At 41.8% G+C, this 15,102-nt stretch overlaps 2 protein-coding genes across 2 annotated transcripts in view; one reads left to right on the top strand and one right to left on the bottom strand.

The window, feature by feature from the left end:
- The window catches only part of LOC133755253 (sodium-dependent neutral amino acid transporter B(0)AT1-like), a 628,988-nt gene that overhangs the window by 222,843 nt on the left and 391,043 nt on the right, over positions 1-15,102 (bottom strand).
- Positions 4,917-10,419, top strand: LOC133755062 (tripartite motif-containing protein 64-like). Its single transcript, XM_062185368.1, has 5 exons — positions 4,917-5,042; positions 6,002-6,232; positions 7,188-7,210; positions 8,120-8,217; positions 9,926-10,419. Exons 1-5 carry the CDS (start codon positions 4,917-4,919, stop codon positions 10,417-10,419), a joined length of 972 nt encoding a protein of 323 aa, XP_062041352.1.

The raw sequence follows: 15,102 nt of genomic DNA, 5'->3' as shown, positions 1-15,102 counted from the left end.
AAGCACCTGAGTCCTGGCTCTGGGCATGGCGGCCATTTGGGGGGTGAAAAACAATGGAAGGAAGACCTTTCTCTCCGTCTCTCTCTCACTAACTCTATATGTCAAAAAAAAAGGAAAGAAAAAACTAAAATTAATTATAAAATTTTTGCCTATTGTAATTGTGTGTCTTATAAATTAATAATTCTCTGTTATTTTTCTGATGCCATATGCATTAAATGCTGAAGTTCTGGCAAGGAAGCCTTTGGAAAATCCTGTTGTGGAATGTGTAAAATGATTTTCTACAGAAATATCATGGTGTATCCTGAGTGATTAATAATAGTTTAGTCTGAGCAGAGAAGGAGCCAGAGCTTATACTAGGTCTCCCAGTGGGAGACAGAAGGCCACATTTTTGGATCATTTGCCACTGCTTCCTCAGGCATGAAAATAGGGAGCTGGATTGGTAGTGGAGCTGCTGGGACTAAACCAGAGCTCCCACATGGAAGGCCAGCCTTGTGAGCAGTACTGACCTAACACACTATGCAGAAGGCCATCCCCTAAGTTAACCATTTAAGGAAACATCTGAGACCATGGAGCAGAGATCTGGGGGCACTTTGGGAAAAAAAACAATGGCAGACATTCACAGAATTGGAACAATCTAGGGAGCAGCATCTGAAAGAGCCTAACTATGGGTGCAGGAGGTTTGTGATGTAAGCTACAACAGGATCAAAGTCTTGCAAGGGGAGTGGCAGCATGGAAGAGGTGGTTCCTCTGAGGCAGAGGAGAGCCACAGAGACTTCTGCCATTCTCCCGCTGCCCTCTCACGTTCTGCCAGTGTCAGCTTGTTCCAAAACGTGGCACTCTCAGCCCTCAGTGAAAATTTCTTGGGAAACTATTTGCATCCAGTCAACTTCCCCACATCTCCCAAACCCAGTCGACATTTTGCTTGTCTCTTAGCCCTTGGGTACTGTTTTCTGTACTGTGCTAATCCAATGAATCACTTTTCCACCTTCCCTGTAATCTCATTATGCAAATCCAATCAGTTCTAAAGACAGAGGTGCTCTCAGTGAGTGGGTTTGGTGGGTGGGTCAGGTGAAATCCTATAAAAGGGGACACACCCAGAGGAGTTTAGGCCAGAAGAGAAGGTCTTGAACTGGAAGCAGCTGTGCATTGGAGAGCTGAAGACCAACCACATCTACACTTCCAGAGGTGAGCACACACTGTATCAAATTTAGAGGATAGGTTTTCATGTTCAATTTCTTTTACAAAAATACTTTAAGCTTATCGATCAGGTTACAGATGTTTTCTCAAAGCTATCCTGTGGCTTTCCTACTTATCTGAAATTATATTGATAAGGAAAGTATCCATGATTAGAACATTCGTATATATTGATTTGTGTGATAAATTATTTGACTTTGTATTCCATGTCTTTATGCATTACTAGATTGTAAGTTGTTAAAGATTTCTGTTTTTAATTTTTACACAAGTCACAAGTCAGAGAGAGAGAGAGATTTCTTCCATCTGTTAGTTAACTCCCTAGTGGCCACAATGGCCGGAGCTGGGCCAATCTGAAGCCAGGAGCCAGGAGCCTCCTGCAGGTCTCCTATCAGGGCCTAAGGACTTGGGCTGCCTTCTACAACATGCACAGGCTATAGCAGGGAGCTGTATCAGAAATGGAGTAGCCGGGACTCAAACGACACCTGTATGTGCTTGCCAGTACTGCGGGTGGCAGCTTTACCTGCTAAGCCACAGCAAGTTCCACACCATACCATTTATATAAGGGATTGAGCATCTGTGAATTTTGCTGTCTGCCCAGGTCTGGCGGAACCAATTTTCTGTGGTTACTGAGAAATGAATAGGAGCCTTTATACAAATCAAAATGTTCCTAAATGTGTTGAAATAATTTGAAAACCATTATTTAAGAGTGTGCTACCTTGCTTTGTAGACTAATTGTGGAAAATATTCAAAATAGAGTCAACCAACAGAAAAGTGCTCCCAAGATATGACATCTGTCTCTTTGGGAAAATAAGGATGAATCATTCATGCTTCATTATCTGCATCTATGGATATTCTAGAATTGGAAGGAAATCCAGTGTTCATTATCATTTTGGGGGCTTGATTTAAAGGACAATTGGGCAGAGGCCAGCAGTGTGGCATAGCAGGTAAAGCCGCCGCCTGCAGTGCCGACATCCTATAATGGTGCTAGATATAGTCCTGGCTGCTCCACTTTTGATCCAGCTCTCTACTGTGGCCTGGGAAAGCAGTAGATGATTGTCCAAGTCCTTGGTTCCTTGTACCCACATGGGAGACCAGAAGAAACTCCTGGCTCCTGGCTTCGATTGACACAGCTCCAGCCATTGTAACCAATTAGGGAGTGAAACAGAGGATGGAAGACCACTCTCTCTCCCCTCTCTCTCTCCCTCTCTCTCTCTGCCTTTGTTTCTCTCTCTGTGTGACTCTAACCATCAAACAAGTAAATAAATATTGAAAACACAATAGGGCAATTGCTGCCCATTGCTGTAGTTGACTGTTCACATTTCCGGAATGTGACAATCTGTCTGATGACATGAACTGACTCTGTGACAATCATATTTTCTCAAAGTGAATACGATTTTTGTATTTTATTACTTGAAGAAAAGGCCTTGGGTTAAAGTTGAAAAAGAAACCCACCTGCTTAATGTTTTAGAAGTTGAACATTCAGCTTAACACTGGTTAATCCAATACTCTTAGATTAAGACTAATCTCTTAATTGATTTCTTCAGATAAGTCCCTCTGTGAGCTGGAAGACAGCAGATATAGACTTTTAGTATGGAGCCCCATGGTTTTGTGACCATTAAAGCCAATGACTAGCAGAGAAGAAGGGGGAGAGAGAGAGAGAAAGAGAGAGAAGAAGGAGGAGGAGGAGGAAGAGGTAGAGAGATTCAGAAAGAAATACTGATCTTGTGTTGTTTCTAAGCCAATGAGCTAATGAAAATAAACCTTGGAATCATCTCATTTTTTAGCATAATCTTAAATTTCTCCAAAGAAATTTGTTACATACTTTTTCATTATTTAGTTGAAGGGTTTCTTTTTTTAATTATTTGAAAGAAATAGTTTTATAAAGAGGTAGAGACAGGGAGAGAATGGGTGGTCTTTGATTCTCTGGTTCACTCTCCTAAAGTTCCCAATGGCCAGAGCTTACCCAATCAGAAGCCAGGAGCCAGGATCTTTTTCTGGGACTTCTCATGGGGGGGGCAATGGCCCAAGGACACGGGTCATCCTCTGCTCCCTTTACAGATAAATCAGCAGGGAGCTGGTTCTGAAGTAGAGCAGCCAGGATGCAAACTGCCTGGCATCTGCAGACCTTGCAGGCCAGGGTTTTAACCTGTTGTGCCAAGTACCAACCCAGGTTCTTACTTTAAACAACCATAATACATGTATTACTTTCTTAGTTCTGTCAGATTGTAGACCCAGGATGTCTCCATTCATGGTGTCTATTTTTCTATGGGGGCAAGTAGGGGGAGAAACTGCATGCAGATCTTTGCTTTCTCTCATCAGGGTAGAACAACTTTATTGGTTTCTGTTTCTTAAAGGATCTTACTAAAGTCATGGATCCAGCCACATTGCAAGCCTTCCAGCGGGAACTCACATGCCCAATTTGCATGAACTTCTTCCTAGACCCAGTCACCATAGACTGTGGACACAACTTCTGTAGATCTTGTCTTTGTCTGAGCTGGGAGGAAGCTGAGACTCCCATGTGCTGCCCCATGTGTAAGGAGATGTCAGAGAAGACCAACTTCAAAACCAATGATGTGCTCAAGAAGCTGGCTGCTGCTTCCAGACAGTACCGATTGAACCAGGTCACCAGGTTGCAGGAGCAGGTCCCTGTGGCACAGATGGAAGCAGAAGGGATCCTCAATGATGCTGACAAGAGTCTATACTGTGAGCCTCTCTCTGAATGCCCACAGCCCGAGACACATGGCCACACCATGGTGGAATGTGCTGCTGAGGAGTCCCGGGTGAGTAATGCCTCCAGAGCCATGTGGATTCTCTGGGATTCTAAACTAGACAGAAAGATGGGGACTTATGGAAATGGAGTGGAAATGTATGAGAATGGAGACTGTGAGGGTGGTGATTTTTCCCTGTGAATCCCAAGATGTAAATGTGTCCTTCCATGTTGGTGCTCAATGTGCCAACATAGGCACAATTAGGTTGGGCTGTCCTGAAGGGGAGTCTCTTTGAAGCACTGTCCACACATGTGCAGTTGGTGCAGGTGCAGTGCAAGTGGTCAGCAGCAGAAACTTGGGCTTGGGCTGCAACTGTGACTGCTTCACAGCCAAGTGGCATAAACACTGTTTCTAAGGAAGTAGATTTTATTGACTTTATTCAAAATTTCTGTCGTAATTTCTTCTTTTATTTTCAAAATTTATTTACTTATTTCAAGGGCCAATGTACACACACACAGAGAGAGAGAGAGAGAGAGAGAGAGAGAGAGAGAATTAGCATCCATTTTGAGGTTTTTAACCCAAATATCCTCATGACCAGGGTGGGCCAGGCTGAAGCTGGGACTCAGGATCCTCTTTTGGGTCTTTCATGTGGGTGTCAGATGTCCAAGCACTTGGGTCACCTTCCATTGCTTTTACAGGCCATCAGAAGGGAGATGAGGCAGAAGTGGAGGAGCCAGGACACGACCTGGTGCCCACATGGAATACTGTCTAGCAGGTGGCCAATGAGCTCTCTACACTAGGACAGCCTTGTTGTAATTTTCTACCACCTTTAATATCCCAAATCTAAGACTCAAATTAGGTCAACTTGGGAAAATATGACCACTCTACTTTATTCAAATTTACTATTATCAGAAAAAGAGAACAGAAGAAAAAACATTAGTAGTCTCAATACTATTCTCACAACCACTGCCATTTCCAATAAGTAAGGGAGGGAAATATGTAAGAATATAGTCCATGTGGCTAAATCTCATAATTATTCTGCAGGAAAAACTTTTAAAGGAAATGAATACTTTATGGGAACGTTTCCAGGAATTGAAAAACAATGTGACACAGGAAATTAAAAAGGCGCATTCATTCATGGTAAGAATGAAAAAGATGTTCTTCAATTACTGTAATGCTTTACAATCACCATACTGCTTTAGCAAATTCTGGTTACCATGAAGAGTTCGTGATTTCCTCCCAGAAGAAGTGGTGGTTTCAAATGGTAACTCAGTAATCACAAATCCTGTGCCAGCCAAGACACGTAGTGAGAAGTATACCAGGGCGTAGTGGAGACAGGTCATCACAGATACTCCAAGTCCAACCCTGAAGGTTTACATCAACCTTCTCCAGCACTAAAGACAGCACTAAGTATGGCTATGAAGAAGCAGTGAAAAGTAGAATCATATCTATGAAGGAAATGAAGTCTTTCTACACTACTCCGTGTGATGGGGAATGTACCTAAATATGTTTAATTATTTAGAAGAATCAGGCAAAGGAACAGAACAAAATTAAGAAGGTTACTACTACAGTCAAAGTAGTTGATGGGGTCAAAATCCTGAAGAAGCTTCAGAAAAGGAGGGAGAAAGAGAAGGGTGGGGACACCTGAGATCCTTTGGTGAGTCTTGATTTAAACAGAGAATAAGGCTAAGAACCTACAGGAGGCACACACAGAAAAGATTTGCATGTACTCAAGAGGTTTTGCATGGGTGAGGCAGAAAGTCTGGAGAAGAGACGTACATTTTGAAAATTTTATTTAGTTGAAAGATAGGGTGAGGGGAACATCCATGCACTAGTTCATTCCCTAAATTATAGTGGCTGGCACAGGATGACAGGAGGCTGAAACTTCATCAGGGTCTCCCATATGGATGGTAAAGGCCCAAGCACTTGGGCCCTCCAATGCTTCCATCGCAGGCACGTTAGCAAGTAGATGCATGGGAACTGGGACAGCAGGAACTTGATGAGGCAATCCTAGGGGTATCAGTATCTCAGGCAAATGGAGAAATAATATTGCCAGTTCAGCATGAGGATATGTATTCTTTAACCCAATATCTCCACAGGAATATGTGTCCATAAGGGAGTTGATGATAAAAGCTCAGTACCAGAAGTTGCATATACTTCTCTATGAGGAGGAGCAACTGCAGCTGCAGGCCCTGCACAGAGAAGCACAGGAGATTTCCCAGCAGCTCAAGGACAGTGAGATGAGAATGATGCAACAGAAACACCAGGTGAAAGAAACGTACAGAGAGCTGGCTGAGGCATGCCGGAAGCCTGACCTGGAGTTACTGCAGGTGAGCCGGGAGAGCCCTTGTTCGGGGAAAGAAGTGCTTTCCTGGGCAAGGTCATAAGAACCTGAAAATATTACCTGCACATATCACGACTTATTCCGCGGCAGGATTCGGGTCTGTTGCCCTGCATCTTTATTTTTGCCCAATCACTTGGTTCTGTATAATCTGATAATCGTTTGCGTGCTTTCCTCTGTCATAATTCACACTGGATAAAATTCTCTGCAGTGCAAGCAAGAAAAGTACTCTAGAAAAAATTATCCAGGAGCTCAGTGAGCACAAAATGGTTGCATTTTTAAATTGATTTTCAATCTATATTGCCCTTCAGGGGTGCTGAATGTCCAATCAGAGTGTTATAGAAGGTCTGGGAAACCAATTGGTTTGGCCTTGCCGAGGCAACTCCAGAAAATTTAAAAAATCTGCAGAATATTTATTTCTCAGCTGTTAATTTGGAATGTCTATGTATGATGGCATCACTATCCAATTGCCCTTGACCAAAAAAAAAAAAATAAAATAAAATAAAATTCCCTACTCCTGCCTCCATAAACACTGTGGTGCCCAAACTGAAAAGTATTTTCTGAAGACATTGAGGCCTTGACCTTTGCCTAAGCAAGTTTTGGTAATCAATGCCAGCGCACTCTGATTTTCAGAGGTTTCCCCACTTTGCAATAAATGTCAGTAGAGGTCAGACCTCTCTCTGGAATATGAGTGGGGGCGAGTGACCCTGCAACCTAGAACTTTTTACATTGTTGCACAGCTTCGTCCTGAATGCCATCTTCTGAATTCACACAGAGGAAGTCCTTCTTGGACCAGCTCTTAGTCTGTTATTAACAGACTCTGATACCTCTTCGCAGAGAACCAGAAGAAAATACATGATTGAAAAATACTAAAGCAAGAATTTTATAGAGCACAGAGGAGAGAGTTCTCATGACTAAATATTTTTTAATTTTTTTTCTTGCAGGATATTGGGAGTGTATTAGAAAGGTAAGTTTACAGTGAGAATCTCCAATGTGTAAGAAACTTGTGCTCTTGTTGATGTAGCAGATGCTTCTGTTTTGAGTGATTAACTTGGATCTCCCTGACTATTTACTGTTTTGTTTGATAAGGGATCCTGAGGTTTTCTACTCTTTGGTGCCAGATGAGATGTGGCTGAATTCACATATGCAAAAACAATGATTTGACTTTCTGGGCTTTGTTTCACCTTCTCTCCTCCCCTTCCTCTGGAACTGCCCCAACCAACCTTTATGGACAGATTATTCTGAGAAATCCCAGAGGAGGCCCCACCCTTGAGAGAGGGAAAGGGAAAAAAGACACAGGAAAGAGGAATTCCCACAGCAGGGGAGGAGGAGGGAGGATTCACTCCTGGGAGCAGCAGTGAGCAGGTCCTGCCCTCTCAGCCTGCCCCAGTGGCAGGCTGGATGGGGGCATCAGCCACCTCAGCTCCCTCAGGACCATGGCTGCCAGTCTGGAATTCCATTCCCTTGCTTGGTAGAAAACTCACAGCCTCCTGGCTCAGTGCAGATCCTATTGACTGTACTGTTGGGGATGTCTGTCGACTGAATTCCCATAGATTCTGCCTAAAAGCCCTGCTCTCTGTAAGCTACCCAGGATCTCTGCTTTCCCTGAAGTCAAGTGAGGGGTACAGGGGGGAATGGGATGACTGTCATTCCACAGGTTGGATAATGTCTGAGAAGAAAGAGGCAAATGGCTTTGATGTGAAATTTAGATAAAAGTACTAATTTTATTTCTCCAAAGGAAGTGAATAAAATTTATTCTTATTAGCCAATAATGGGAAAATTCCTGATGAAATAGTTTGGATTTGCATCTGGTAATGTTGTCTTGACCCTGTGATTGCCCTTTGACCTGGAGTGTCCCTGGTGTGATTCTTTACAGAGCAGAACTGGTACAGACACTCAATCCCCAGCGGGTTAACCCAGAGCTGATGTTATGGCACATCACTGGACTCACAGAGATGCTATACAACTTCAAAGGTGAGCCTCAGTCTCCATCCTTCCAGCCCTAATTTCCTTCTTCTTCACTGCTTTTGTGCCTGAGCCATTTCCCATTTTATTTCATTCACCTTCCCTGAAAATCCTACAGGTTTTTTTGAAACTGTGTCTTCTCACTTTGCTTAATCACATTACAGTGATCAAAGCTGAACTTTGTAAATAAGCATGCTGACATAAGCAGAGTATGGGAAGATATTCAGATGATTTGATTAAGGGATACAATGCTCAATTCTTAGTGTGGCAGTCAAGACTGTATGTTGGCCGTGTTCACTGCAATTTTTGTAGGGAGAGACAGTAAGGGAGCTCTTTCATCTGTTGTTTCACTCCCAAGATGGTCACAATGACCATGGCTAGCACAGCCAAATCCATGAACCAGGAGCCAGGAGCATCTTCTGCATCTCCACAAAGGTAGCAGATGCTCAAACTTTGGGTCATCTTCTGCTGCTTCCCCAGGCCATTATCAGGGACCTGGATCAGATGTGGAACAGCTGGGACATGAACTAACTGGCACTCCTATGGGATGCCAGTGTCATAGGCAGCAGCCTGAACCACTATGCTACAACACCGGCCCCATCTCACTGCATTTCTTAAAGTTTAAATATGGCACTTGATTTTTTAATTTGTCCTATATGCCTAGTATATTTATCATGCACTGCTAAAGTAGCTATTATCATTGATAAACTCAGAAAGATTTGACCAACCCCAAAAATGAGAAATTGTCAAAAGCAGACCCATTCCAATGCTATCTCCTGATTCTGAAAACAATTAAATGACGAGAGATCTGTGAATTCAGTGCAATGATGTTAGGCCTGCACTAGACAATAGTTCAGAGAGCAGAGGTTTGAAACCCAGATTGGGCGAAATCCACGTTCTGAACAGATAAGCTGAAGTCAGGACATTCTTTAGAGATATTACTTATTGGGACATGTGTTTTATGTTGAAATATTCAGATGTATAGCTTATTTCCCAATTAATAAGTATCATATTTCAAACAGGGTTATTTACTAATGGAATTAAACAAAACTCAAAAAACAGCTTTCTAGCCAAGAAAGTACAAGTTGTAGGTTGCTCTCAATACATGCTATCCAGTGGTAGGCATTTGGCACAGCAGTAAGTATCTTGGGCACCTGTATTCTGTAGCAAAGTGCCTGGGATTCATTCCCATTCCTGCTTCCATCCAGCTTTCTGCTAATGCACACCTTGGGAGGCAGCAGATGTTTTCCCTAATATATGGATCCCTGCTACCCATGTGGCAGACCAGGATTGGATCCTGGATCCTGGCTCCTGGCTCCTGGCTCAGGCCTGGCCAAGCCCTGGTTGTGGGTATTTGGAGAGTGAACCAGCAGATGGAACATTTCTCTGTCTCTGTGTCTCTCTTTTCAAAGAAATATAAACATGTATATTCAAAACTATTGAAACCATTAACACTCCACACCAACCAAAACCCTACTTCACACAGTGTGTGATATGTCCAAGTTGGTTTTCTTATTTTTCTCTGTTATTTGATTTTTTTTCTGTAAAGCCACTTGAACCCTCCAGTTTCTCAGTTGAGCAAATCTCAATTCATTGTGCTTCCTCTCTTCCGTTAGTTTTCCTTGCAAAGTCAAGGGAAGTGATTCCATGGGCACAAAACATTTGTATTCAGGACATAGAAACAACATTCACTGATCAGATTATTCTCTTTCTGCAGTGGATCATGGTCTGAAGAAGGAAGTGGCCCACAGCTACTTAAGGCTCTCTGAGGACCTCAGAAGTGCAATAGTTGGAGAAGGACATCGCAGTGTCCCCAGCCATTCCCAGAGAGCAGAGAGCTTTGCTGTGTGGGGTGCTCAGACCTTCACCTCTGGCAAGCATTACTGGGAGGTGGATGTGTCATCCTCTTCCAATTGGATTTTGGGAGTCTGTTATGATTCCAGCACAAGTGATACCAGTGACATTCTTAATCTCGAAGAAGCATTTCTCCTGGCCTCCCTGAAGAGTAACAACCATTACGTCCTTTCCACCAGTGTTCCACCCTTAACTCACTATGTGAAAATGCCCCTGAGTAGTGTTGGGGTGTTTCTGGATTGTGACCATGGAACAGTGAGTTTCTATGACACTGACATAGGTTCCCTCATACATTGTAATGTTCCAACCCACTTTACTTCTCCTCTGAACCCCTTTTTGTGCCTTTGCCTCCCATGAAATGTCTTTGTGAACCCCCATACAGAGGAAACTACTGTCCTGGGATGTTTTTATGTGAGACATCAGGATTGTTTTTGAGCACACTGTAACTTAATGAGCACAGTGTAATCATAGAGCATGGTTATAAAACATGCAACATACAACTGCAATGAATATATGAACTTTTTCTCTTAAAATTTATTTTAATAAAGAGCTTTGCAACTCTCATCGTTATCTGATCCCAATACTTTTTCACCACCCTGCAAAGAAACTCAATATAGTCCCCCTGGGCATACTTCCTACTCCATCACCTGACAATTCCTTTTCTGCTTTTTCTTTTGTGATTTGTATATTCTAAACAGTTTATGCTAGTAAAATGCTGAAATATGTGGCTTCTGGGGTCTTGTTTTTCCATATAGTTGAATGCTACCCAGGCACATCCACATGCAGAAAGCCTTTTATTCTCATATTTGATTATGTCTTGGGTAGAAGAGTGAAGTGTCATCTCTCTCAGCTTGCTAAATAAAACAAATTTGCAAAAGTTTCTCTTCAAATCTAGCCTTTTGGGGTAGATGCAAGTGCCTGACAGGCAAGCACTTCAACCTGTCCTGATCACACATCACATCTCTGCTCAAAGATTTTTCAGGAAGCCCTTTGTGACCGTAGAGACCACAGTGATTTCTCTTACTACACACTCTACGCATAACATCCAACATCACCAATAACCTCCAACATGAATTCAACAAACCGATAGTTAGTGATGTCTGCTTGAGTGCAAATCTGAAAATTTACAAATGGAAGATCTTACCTGGTCCTGTATTGCTATTACCGGAGTACTGCTTAGGACATATTACACAAAAGAAATGTAGTGAATAAGTGGACTAAAGAACAAATAAAAGATTAGTATTAACAAAGCTACTCTAACATCAGGAATGTTTGGCTTATTGGTTTCAGAGCCACTTGCCATGGCCACATCTCATATTGGAGCACCTGGGGACATGTCCTTCTCCTATCCAGATTCTAGCTGCTTGGTGGCAATGGGCACTGTGGGAAGCAACAGGAGATGGTTCAAGTACTTACATGGAAGACCCAGAAATACGTTTCTGGTGCTAGCTTTGTCGTAACCCAGTCCTGGCCATCTTGGGGAGTGAATTGGCAAATGGGAGCTCTGTGGGCTTGATATTAGGTAATTTACTAACTCAAGTCACTACTAATTCAACTAAGTGTGATGATCAATTCTTTCTTAAATTGGCCATCAGATGTCCAAAATCAATGCTATTTTTGGGTGAGATGTTGAAGGTGTTAGAAGATGAGACTAGTTTTGTTTTTTTCCCCCACGACTACAAAGTTTTTGTTTTAGACATAAAAACATCAGGGGTTGGGTTCTGATACAAACATCAGAGGGACAGTTTATAAAATACAAAAAAGCAATGATGCCAGTAAATGAGTTTCTACTTTAGACTCCCAACCAGAACACAAAATGACAGGATTTCCTCTTCAATTTCACGTTTAAATAAAGAAATAATAATAATAATAATAATAATAATAATAATAATAAAAGAACCACCATGAAGACACCATCACATTAAAATCTCTTTCTTGGGGTTTAAGCGCTATGACCCCTTCCTGCATCAAAAATATATTTCCCTGCACTTGTATTTAAGTTTTCGGCTTATTTTTCAAAGTGTATTCCCTTTCCTGTAAGAAATTGATGAAGCATTATATTTAAACCAATACAAGGTTTCAGCTGAGCTTCTATAAAAACTGAAAGATCATTATTTTGTAGTTCACTGTCTTCTAGGTTTTCTTTTTTAGGAGTTTTTAAATTTTTTTTAAGGTTTTTACTTAATGAATGGAAATTTTACAGGTTCAAATTTAGTATTCCTTCCTCTGGTGTCCACCCTCCTACACCTACTCCCATTTCTTCTCCTACTCCCTTTCCTATCCCATTCTTCATTAAGATTAACTTTTAATTAACTTTATATACAGAAGACCAACTCTATGCTGTTAGATTCCAACAGTTTGTACCTACACTCACAGCACACACACACACAACATCCAAAACCCTGTTTGAGAGCAAATTTTGTAGTTAATCTCACAGTACTTTGGTAAGGAGTTACAGGGAGAGGGAGAAGGAAGGGGATGGAGTTGGAGAGGCAGAGAGAGTTGTGCCATCTACTGATTCCCTTCACAAATGGCCACACTAGTTAGGGTTGTGCCAGGCCAAAAAAAAAGGTGCCTGAAACTCCATCCAGGTCTCCCATATGGATTCAGGGACCCAAGTATTTGGGTCATCTTTTGTGGATTTCCCAGGTATATTAACAGCTGGATCAGAACTGGAGCACCTGGGAATCAAACCATCCCTCATGGAATGGCAGAGTTGTGAGTGGCAACTTAATCAGCTATGCCACAATGCCAGCCCCTCCTCTTTTGTTTTTTTTAATAAATATTTATTTATTTATTTGAAAGAGTTACACAGAGAGAGAAGGAGAGGCAGAGATAGAGAGAGAGAGAGATCTTCCATCTGCCAGTTCACTCCCCAAATTCTACATTGTGTGCTAAAAATATTTATATCTAATTAGTATTTCTACCCTTTATGTATGATGGCCATTTTTGAGTGCTTATTTTGTTCCTAAAAATCTTAACAAAGTATGATTTAAAGTGGTTTTCTAGATCAAAAATTAGTTTTGAAGAATTTATAATTTTTACAGCACAAGTTTCCTTTTCTAAATATGTTCATTGTTAGTATCAGAAACAATGGTAAATAATAGTAATGATTTGATCTCATCTTCTGACTTTGAAGCTAATGGCTGCAACCATAAACATTATTTTAGCAAATCATTTGAAAGAAATTAAATATTAAGTAAATGTCGGATTTATATGTATTAATTTTATCTTTTTAAAGTATTCATTCATTTTACAGGCAAAATGACAGAGAAAAGTAGATTCTCCATCCACTGGTTCAGTCTCCAAATGGCTATAATGGCTGAGACTGTTTCTGGCCACAGCCAGGAGCTTGGAACTCTAACCTGGTCTCCCACCTGGGTTGGGGGGTATCCAAGTATGTGAGCCATCTTCTGTTTCCTTCCCAGGCATATTAGCAGGGAACTGTATCAGAAATAGAGCAGTTTGGACTCAACCCCAGTTGATTTGGGTTGCCAGTGTCAGAAGTAGTACCTCAACCAGGTGTACCACAATGTTGGTCCCAGTATTACTTGGTTTTAATCCATAATGTTTAGGAATTTTATCAAATATCTTTTCTTATATATCAGTGCAATTTATTCACCATGGATTAATCAAGAATCTCCAGAGAAACAGAATAACAAAAAATTGTGTTTCTGATTCAAAGCTTGTACTGCCACTGTCTCTCCAGAACCACTCACACAGGAAGGGGAGGAGATAGGAATGAAATGAAAGTGCTTTCCTTATCACCTGTGTGGGATTCCTTTCCAAGGAAAGATCCAGCTCCTTTTAACTTCAAGGCTAATGCCTTAAACTATTTGGTGCATTGGAATCACCTGAAAGGCTTGTTAGACTACAGATTGCTGAGCCTCAGCTGCAGAGGCTTTGTTCAGGAGGGTGGGGACAGAGAGCTTGAATTTCAAATCAGTTATAAGATGCTGCTTCGGGTGCTGGTCCCTGGACTGTATTTTGAGAACCTCTGACTTAGCTTAATGTTTATTAAAGATGATACTTCTAGGTTGCACAAAGATAAGCAATTACAATAGAATCTCCCTGGATAACACAACAGAATTCCAGGATGAGAATTTTACACTGTAGCTTGTGGTTGTGGTGAGGAGAAGGGAATGGTGGGACATGCAGTCCCTTAAGGCCCTACAGCTACAGCACCTGTGGAGGGCAATGAGATGCCTAGTGTGCAGCACACTTGGTTTCCAGGGTCTAACAGGGGTGGGGAAATTGTTTCTGCCTGGGGCCATTTGGATATTTAAAACGTCATTCACAGGCCATAGGAAATTATCAGCTTAAAAATTAGTCTGTTGAATTTCCAGCCCTGCCTGTGGTTGCCTTAAGGCCAGGCCAAATGATTTCATGGGTCTTTTGTGTGGTCCAGGGCTGAATCAGCTCTGCCCCTCAAACAAGACACAAGATGCAGCTCTGTTGTCCAGGAGTCCAGAAAGTCCCCCCCTTTGAAACATCCATTTCCCTACTTAAACCTTCAACCAACAAATGAGTGGGAAATAGGCCCTCACTATAAGGGTTCTCAAAGTGTAGTTCTGTCAACCTTGTCATTAATTGCTCCCTGCCCTCTTGTCCTTCTATGAGTTTACAGGATAGTTTTTCAGGGGGTAGTGTGACTTGCAGTATTACCCAAGATTGAAGGACAAGCAGCTATGAGAGTCCAGATTTTTTTTTATTAAGCAAGACATTAAAGAAATTTTCAAAAATATAAAACAATGCCACTGTCCTAATTTTTTATATTTGTGGTTTTAGAAAATGTAGTTACTCACAAAAATATTTTGCTATAGATTATTGCAGGGTCTTAGTCCACCTGTATAGGATGGACTGGGCCAGAGGAAAGGTAAGTGCGCAGCTCGCCAGTTCCCCAGCCTCTGGATCCCAGAGACAATCAGACGCAGCAGGGAGCCAAGTCTAGCACCTAACAGAGCCTTTTAAAGCACAAAACTGCAGAGTCATTAGGGCAGGGCATAAGGGCCAACAAATCACTTAAAAGATCACTTTATG

Source organism: Lepus europaeus, unplaced genomic scaffold (assembly GCF_033115175.1).
Source record: "Lepus europaeus isolate LE1 unplaced genomic scaffold, mLepTim1.pri SCAFFOLD_3_1, whole genome shotgun sequence".
NCBI classification, from domain to species: Eukaryota; Metazoa; Chordata; class Mammalia; order Lagomorpha; family Leporidae; genus Lepus; species Lepus europaeus.
This window is presented reverse-complemented; position numbering and strand designations above follow the sequence as displayed.

What these genes read in the sequence shown, in the direction of transcription:
- LOC133755062 (XM_062185368.1), top strand. Translation starts at nt 4,917, where the DNA reads ATGTGGCTAAATCTCATAATTATTCTGCAGGAAAAACTTTTAAAGGAA. An exon ending in AAAAGGCGCATTCATTCATG is followed by an intron (nt 5,043 to 6,001) that starts GTAAGAATGAAA and finishes ATATCTCCACAG; the next exon opens with GAATATGTGTCCATAAGGGA. An exon ending in GATGCTATACAACTTCAAAG is followed by an intron (nt 8,218 to 9,925) that starts GTGAGCCTCAGT and finishes CTCTTTCTGCAG; the next exon opens with TGGATCATGGTCTGAAGAAG.